Raw genomic sequence first — 9136 nt, 5'->3', positions numbered from 1 at the left:
AAAATATTATAATGATTACAATATTATATTCTTAATACTGTTTTTTACTATTGTTTTATTTTTATTATTTTTTGAAAATTGTATTTTTAGAATCATAGTTAAGATAAAAATTATATTTAGTACAGTTAATAAACTCCTTAGCTGGTATATCACCCATAACTGCACCTTTTTTTATTATAATTTTTCTCTTTTATTTGTATAATACAAATACGATTGCTACTGAAAATATACTTGTTAATCTGAAGTCAAAATTTCATAAATTATATAATGACTGACATAATTTAGAAACCTTAAATTTTTATAAAAGTTACGTGTGTGCAACTGTGTACTTTTTGTTGTTGTTACAAACGAGGTTTAAGACTGGCACAAGAGCGGCAAGATTGACACAAGTGATGCCAATTGTAAAACGATCTTGACAAATCACTGGTACATAAACGGTATCACCGGCGCGGTGGTGCCGATCATAATCGGGGCTAAGTTGAAAGTTGTTTTAAAACAAACGAATTTTTGCTACAGTTCTACAAAGGTTTGACAAGGTTTGACAGACGGATTTGACAAGGTTTTGTTCCGTCTGTCAAACCTTGTGTAGGTTTCTACACAACGTTTGCTTTTTTGTGTGTGTGTTTTAAACTCCCAGTCAAACTAAAATAGATACGCTGCAAAATGTTTGAAATCCTTACAAAACTTCAAGTCTAAAAGCTACTGAGTCAAAACTTGTTTATATCAATGAAATTTTTTTTGTTCGATTCCAATCATCCCGTAACATTACTCAACTTAGATTTGCTACAATTTAAGAGAACCATAACTGGACTAAAAGCTGTATATTGTTTAAATTATTCTACTGTTTTCCTTGAAAATAAAAAAATATATGTAGAAAATATTATGTATAAATAAAAAAAAATTTATGTAAAAAAATAACAGATGGAAACCGAGGTAACTGTAGCGATTGCTAGACCCTAGATGAGCCCATGATAATACTTGGGTAACTTTGAAATGTATAAATTTAGCTAATAATTGGTGCATGAACTTTTTACGGTGTACTCAGTGTGCTACAGAAATTCAGTTTACAAATGGAACTTTAAGTATTCATGTTCATCCGTTTTAATAGAGAAATTAATTTATTTGTTAACTTCAATTACTTAGTATTTTAAGCAAATTTGCCATCATTTGTTATTAAGTTTAAAAAATCTGTTAAGCGGATCAAAACACTATAACCTATCAACATATATCTACATTATAAACCTATCTACAAAGTTTGAACGAGGGAAAATAAATTTAATGGAAGATATTGTGTTACTTTATTTAATTATAGACATTTTTTAGACAGTTTGTTTGCCATTATGGACGTTCCGAAAGCTTTTTGATAACAAATTTAATGAAATTATATGAAAATATTTATCATCCAAAAATATTAGCTTTGGTACTATTTAGATATTCTATTGAAAAGGTGATTTTTAGTAGTGTACCAGCATATCGGTACACTACTAAAAATCACTTTTTCAATAGAATTGAAAAAGTGAATAGAAACGGACCGACGCTACCAAAACTTTAACTTTAAACTTTATTATTATTCTAACACAGGCTACCAAAACTTTAAGTAAGAATTAAACTTAATCGATTTTTATTATAGAATTGCTAGATTGTGAAGGACAACACCGAATTCATTTTTTTTTTATTGCAGAACATTTTGATCCTGGTTTAAGAAAACATGAAGTGGTTGAAAAGTATCGAGTAAAGAGAAGAATACTTGTTTTTTTTTGTTATAAATTCTACTGTGACATGACAAAGAGTATCAAAAATGTTTTGTGACAAAAATGTTTTTTTTTAAATAGTTTTATTTTGCATGAAACGCAATTTGCAAATATAATCATAAATAAATTAGGTGCTATTTTATTTCCTAAATATGAATTTTCGTTTTATTTTGAACTGCCTCTACATCAAATAAATTAAACTGAAGAAAAAAATTAAAACCAAGATTACAGGTGTAGAAATAAAAATAAATGTCATGAAATATTTCTTCAAAGCATAAAAAAGAAAGCTTGAAATTTTAAAAACTAACTTGATAAATATTTATACAAAAATGTGTTTTTCAAAATGTTCATCGTATCCATCCAACATTTCCATCCCCGAGATACAACGAACGGTAATAACAATGAAACCCTTGACATTCATTTAAAAAGTAATTAAACCTTCTATCTAAAGTTTTGCGAAGACGAAGACACCGTCTAAGAACGTAGTTTTGCATTGGAATAATTCCACCGTACTTTTCCAGTAACGCATTATGTAAACGTTTCCATGAACATGTGTTGTTTACAATGTCTCTGTAAGTGCTTATATCTAAAAAAAAAGTGAATATATTTGGATGTTATTATTAAGTACTAAAAAATAAAAAACCATAGGCCATGTAACCATAGTTACAAGCATTTAACGACTTGATGATTTTATTATCGACTTAATAGTTTCAAAGGGAAAACCATAAATACCATACTTCCGAATTTTTATTTTCGCTATTTTAGGCTTGCTTTCTAACACATCTACTTCTTGCTGTTACATGATATAACTTCAGTTCTTTACCAAAGATTGCATACTACTCTTGGTTCATTGAAATGGACAATGTAGAGGTGAATCTGCTTTCTGCAGACTTATGTATGTGGCCTCCATATTGCAACTAGCCGGAAAAGGATGTGGTTTACCACAATACCATAATTTTTATAGTTATTGAATTGTAATAATTAAAAAAAATCAGAAATATTAATATTGTATTTGATATTGTTTACCAAAATGTTATTTTATTGTCGACAATATATTCAAGAAATGGCTGTATTGACCAGCTATTATGTATTTTCAACATTTTTAAGTTTGCTAAGTGGAATAACCATTTGATAAAATTCATGGTCAAAGACAGGAGGGGGCTTAGGAGACTTAGGACTCATGATTTTAGCATAAAATCAAACAAAAATATTCTTTTTTTTAATAAATAAGAGAGTAGGTGATTAGATGTTTGATGATGGTTGGATGTGGAGTAGGTGATTCGATGTGGAGATCAACTATGTTTTTCCTTGTTAAAATTTTTTTATTTTCATTTCAAAGTGAGATCAAAGCAATCCAAATTTTTTTTACAAGACTTTTGAGTGGGAAATGAAAATATTAGATAACAAGCTTTTTTTATTGATCGATTTTTATTAGAGATAATTTCAATATAAATAATACATTAAAATTACATAATAGGACATAAAAATTTTTATTTGTCCTAACATTTTCACCAACAAAATGGAACTTTTAAATGAACCAAATATTTTTGAACAAATTAAATATTTTGTGGTTATTCTCTATTCCAATTTTATTTATTAATTTTTTTCCAAAATGCTTAAATTTACGAAATCTAAAATTGTTAAACTGAAAGATATAATAAAAATTTCCATTATTTTATTATATCTTTCTTTTTCTTTTATGTCTTTTTTCACCAATGTTCAAGAAAAAAAAAACACTTGACTAATAAGAGTGTTTAGAGAATAAATGAACAATAACACAAAAGGATGCAATTTGGTTGAGTGACGAGGCAAACAAAAAAGGGTTTTGGTTGGCATAAAAAAAGAGACGGTAGCATGCTTAAGAAGCAATAATGGTAGTATTAATGAAAAAAGTGAAAGAAATGCAACCTTAAAACAATTAATTTGCTGTAATGACCTTGCAACCCACAGTGTGAGCAGAAAGCAAAAAAGTTAAATAAATAGAAAGTGGTTTGATTATATCTTATATAAAGTGGTTTGATTGTATCCAAATAGATAATAAGACTTTCTGAGCAAGAAGGTTTGAAAGATTTTCCTTTGTTAGGACAACGAATTTATAACTTGAAGAGACTTTTTTGTTCATAAACTTCATTTAAAAATTGACTATTTCTTTCAACTTTACTTAATTTTTCATAATTTATTAACTAAAGTTTATAATAAAAGTAAAAAAAAGGCAAAATTCTTCCTGACTTATTTAATCTTAAGGTTAAATTTTTCCTTACTTATTCAATAGTCTAAAGGTTATGTAAAGGTGGCATTTTAGCTTTAACTTTAAACATTACTTATTTTATTAAGTAAATTTTCCATCTCTCACTTAACCACATAACCAAACAAATACTTAACCACATAACCATACAAATAACAATAAAATTTCAAATGTTGTTACAAAACAACAACTAAAAAAAAAAAAAAGGTCAGTCATTTCACCAACATAACCTACTTTCTTTCCCCAAATTATTTGTTGTTGCGTATCTATTATCTAAATAAATATTTAACTATTCTAAGTAAATGATATAACAAATACTTTAAATCTGATATTAAATAATTGTTTGAAAAGTAAGCTGTTCAATTGAATAAAAGATATGTTCCTAAACCTCAAAATATCATTTTTCTAAAACTGTTTCTCTGCAGAAATGTTAAGTCATTTTAAAACATATTTTGTAAGCCAATACATAATAAATTATAATTATGATGCAATATGTAATATTGTACGACAATAAATATTTTATAATCTTTTTAATTCCATCTAAACCCTACAGAGACAACTTATTGTTTTAGTATTGTTATGTTAAACAATTTGTTTAAATATATATGCTTATACAATACATTTATTTACAAAAAGCTTCAATAATAACTTACCTGCATTGTCGATGTATTCTTTTTGTGTGATTCCCCATATTAATTTTGCATTATTTACTGTTAAGCACTCAGCATTTTTACATGGAGCACATGGGTCAATTAAATACCATACAATCAGTGATTTCAAATGACTTACAGGAGTTAAGTAATTGCAAACAACTTTAGATTTAAAAATCATTTCATATAGATACCGATATGAATACTTGGCCCATTTAGTTTCAAGCTTGAAGTCATTCTATAAATAAATAAATGTTAAAACTATTATGAAGTTATTTTGCTTTCATAAATAAAAACTTATGATTGCTAAATAAAAATGAGATTAGAAAATGTAACTTTTTAAATTTTACGACGTTTTTATCAAGATTACAAAACATGGCTGCATTGATAAAATGCACTTTTAGGCAACAGTGCATTTTCTCTATCTCTTTTCTCATTTCTTATCGATAGTAAGTTAAACATACATATATATATATATATAGATAATAAGTTAAAAATAAATGCTTTTAATACACAGTGCTCGGCGATAAGATAAAAATAATGTCTTTAATTTAATTTGTTAAATTATGTAGGTTGTAACATTTCTTCAACGGCAGAATATAATGTTCAATATATATATATATATATATATATATATATATATATATATATATATATATATATATATATATATATATATACTATATATATATATATATATATATATATATATATATATATATATATATATATATATATATATATATATATATATATATATATATATATATATGTATATATATTTATATATATATACTATTTCTTTTTATATTTGTTTTTATAAAATTTATAAGTTTTGAGCAATTATTTTAAAATATGTCGATATATTAAATAAAAAATTTTGTTGTTTTGCTCTTATCTAACTATATTCGAGGAATCAAATTTAGAAATAAAAGTAAATAATGAAAGAAAAGTTTGCTGCCTCATGCCAAACCATCAGTTGATGTAGCTCAGCTGCGAATCAGGCTATTTGTCAGTGGATGTATGTACTGAAGCCCTCAGCAGCAAGCTATTTCAGTATGACATCAGACTGCTCACCTTAACCAGCAGTATAAGATATATATATATATATATATATATATATATATATATATATATATATATATATATATATATATATATATATATATGTATATATACTTTTTCTTGATATTTTTGTTTTGCAAAATTTGCTAAGGTTTGAACATTTATTTTCATCTATGTCAAAATATTCAATAAAACATTTAGTTGTTTTGCTCATTTCTAACTATATTCAAGGAATCAAATTTAGAAATAAAAGTAAATAAGGAAAATATCGATAATAAGCAAAGCAACTAAAGGTTTTATGGACTACTTTGATATAGATGAAAATAAACGGTCAAACTAATTAGTAAATTTTTCAAAATAAAAATATTAAGAAGAAGAACATCTGGCAGGATTTTTTTTTATATTACATTTACATTTCTTGATTTTAAACTTATCTCTTTGTATAGTTTGGATCCATAAGTCATATAATTACTTTCCTAAATTAAAGACACCAAATACAGGGAGCTCTTGATAAAAAATAGTTCGAAAACATATAAAGGTGTAGTGGTTGCAGATATCTCTATATAATAACTTAGGCTTATACATGCATTTTGGTTTATGGAATAATTATATTTTTGCATAAAATAAAAAAACACACAAAAAAAAAACAACCTGATTTTCCAAAACAATTGGCATCAGTCAATAGTTTTCAAGACCGATGCATCAGCATCGGTCTTGAAACTGTACTACATGAAACTGTAGTCAAAATTTAGTTTTTTTTTTTTCAGTTTTTAAATTGTCATAACTTTGTCAACTCTTATTAAAATGCCAATATCTTAGTATCAAAAAATAGATGTAAGAATGGGCTACAAATTCATAGTAGTTTCTAGATAAAGGATGCATTTAAGGGTCTGGGGGAGATACTAATTTATCATTTATACTTTTCAAAAATACAAATTCATTTTCATTAAAGGGTGTTTTTTTTATATGTATGATTATTTTTATATACAAATATTTTATATATAAATATATTTAATACTTTACAACATCGTAACTAGTTGTGTATAAACTGACTTTAGAGAAGGAATGTATGACCTCCCTTCCCTTCAAATCTAAAAATTTTTTTTTTAAATATAGAGCATTGAAAAATAAGCCCTATAAATTATAGGGCTTACTTTATAGTATTTTAGCATAATGCTATTTTAACAAAAAGAAATTAGTATAAAAATAAGTTTACTTTTTACTATGTCCTCAAAGCTGAATATTTTATTTTTATAGCAATATATGATTTTCATATAGGGCTTATATAAAAATCAAATAGGTCTATATTATAAGCCTGTTTGTTAACAGGTTTTTAGAAACAAAAGATGAGGCTGAGTTTGGTCACTTTACTCTAATAACTAAACAACTTGAAACAAATAAGAAATTATATTACCTTACAACGATGCTTCCAGAGGTATTCAGAATTACATGTTTGATGTAGCTTCCGACATGTTTCACTAGTATATAAAAGTTCATCAGCTGTAACGTGTATAAGAATTTCAAATAAAACTTCTTCACTCAAATCGCAAATATTTATTTTTCTTTTGTATCGTTGGCCAACATAATTTTTATGTATCACATGAAATTTTTTCCCGTCATAAAAACTACCACTCCTTAATCTTTTTTGACTTTTGTGAATAAAACTTTCTTCTCTTAAAATTTTTTCTTTTTCGTTAATCACATTCAATGTCATAGTAGATTTATTGCAAATAAAACTTCAAGAAACAGTTTGTTAAAAAAAAAACTTTTGTTTTATTTTATACCAATTTAACTTAAATTGGTATAATTAAATTTTAAATTTTAATGTAAGACTTTAAAAATGACTGCTCCATTTCCGTGGAATTTTTTTCACTTGTAAATAAAATTATTCAAGGTGTCACATATTTTATAAACCTCTTGAGTGAAAATTTACTGATTTGGTCAAACCGATATAGCTATCAATTAATAATTGTCATTAGTTGATCAAAAGGTTATTAAAAAAAATACTTTAAAACTATTTTATTGCAGGTATTTATGCAATTGTTTATTTGTTTTAACATTTTTAAAAAAAAAGTCTGTTCCTAGAAAACCAGACAGGATATAAAGCTAATAAAAACCTAATTTAAAATGTTTAAAAACCACATTTTCTCGTCGGCAACAGATCGTAATGTCATGTGCGCGCATAGTACGTCATGTAGTACGTTCATAATAAGTACGTCGCACAACGAGTCCGCCGTAGTGTAAAAAAAAAATTTCGTAAAAATGAAAAAATGATTCCCACAATCTTTTAGGCACGATCGTCCAAAAAAAAGTTATCACGTTCTGAAATTGTACCTTATAAAATTGCTTCAAAAGGCCAAAAAAGACTCTTCTGGATAATCTCGAAAAGTAGCTGAAATATATGTAACACGATGTATTACTAAGTTGAAGAGGAGTGAACGCTCTACAAAGCGGTATATCTGAACTTTTTGTATGTTTCAAAACAGAGATGCCACAGTAATTTAAACAACAAGTTTATCAACTACATCATTAAGAAATAAGAAACATCGAAATCGATTGTCAAAAATATTACAAAATTAGACCGGAATCCGATAACAAAACATCAATACACATCCATTTTAGGGCATTCTTCAACCGATTTTCTCCGGACAACATATTCCGAGTCATTTCGTTCGATAATTTACTGTGAAAACTTTCTATTCCTTCTTCAGATCCTGCTCCGATAAACTTATTTTTGTGCACAAAAAATCCGAGATGCATCACCATCATGTGAATTAAAGGGCTTGTCCCAAAACCGCCAACCGTTTCAAGACCAGTGGCTAGGGTAGCCACTGGTCTTAAAACGTTAAGGTTCCATCTTTGCACTATTTCTTGGAAGAATTTCGAATCTTTTTCGTTATCTTGGAACTTTTCAAATAACGCATTCCCAATTTTTTTTTTTGCAATGTAGAATTGGAGGAACAATTAACTCCTTTGGGACATCAATCAATGGGCTTTTCCTCGCAAAAAGCTTTCGATTTTTAACAAAAACTTCAAAAGTTTCATCCCGAGCTGGATAATTTGTAAAATCGATCAAATCAGGGCAACTTTGACTTCCCTTTTCAAATGGTTTCTGGCAGAAGAAACATGGATAAGTTATACTACAACTGAGTCCATAATTAGTCGTAAAATAAGATAAATCACCGCCTAGATAAACCGTAAATCCAGCATAAATTAAGGTTTCGTATTGAGTGCTGAATTTGTGATCTTTCAGAGAAGCGTAAGTATCCGATCCGGTCCAGCACTGAATGGGCAGAGCATTATAGTACGATGACGGTTTGTTGCAAAATATAAAAGCAACAGTTGCTGTTACTCTTCCATTCCCTTTGTCAACAGAAAGCAAAACTTGCTTACTCTCTCGGTCGTTCAGCTCTAAACGAGAAATT

The 9136-nt window shown here is 27.1% G+C and overlaps 1 protein-coding gene across 1 annotated transcript; it reads right to left on the bottom strand.

The window, feature by feature from the left end:
* Positions 1-2001: 2001 nt before the first annotated feature.
* Positions 2002-7889, bottom strand: LOC101238866 (uncharacterized). Its single transcript, XM_065814028.1, has 3 exons — positions 7126-7889; positions 4650-4884; positions 2002-2337 (listed from the first exon to the last, which is right to left on the bottom strand). The coding sequence occupies exons 1-3, from the start codon at positions 7423-7425 to the stop codon at positions 2099-2101; spliced, it is 774 nt and encodes a 257-aa protein (XP_065670100.1). The 5' UTR covers positions 7426-7889; the 3' UTR covers positions 2002-2098.
* Between the last annotated feature and the right edge of the window lie 1247 nt (positions 7890-9136).

The sequence above is a fragment of the Hydra vulgaris genome, chromosome 12 (genome assembly GCF_038396675.1).
Source record: "Hydra vulgaris chromosome 12, alternate assembly HydraT2T_AEP".
Classification (NCBI taxonomy): Eukaryota; Metazoa; Cnidaria; class Hydrozoa; order Anthoathecata; family Hydridae; genus Hydra; species Hydra vulgaris.
The sequence above is the reverse complement of the archived record's forward strand: the minus strand, read 5'-3'. Positions and strand labels throughout refer to the sequence as shown.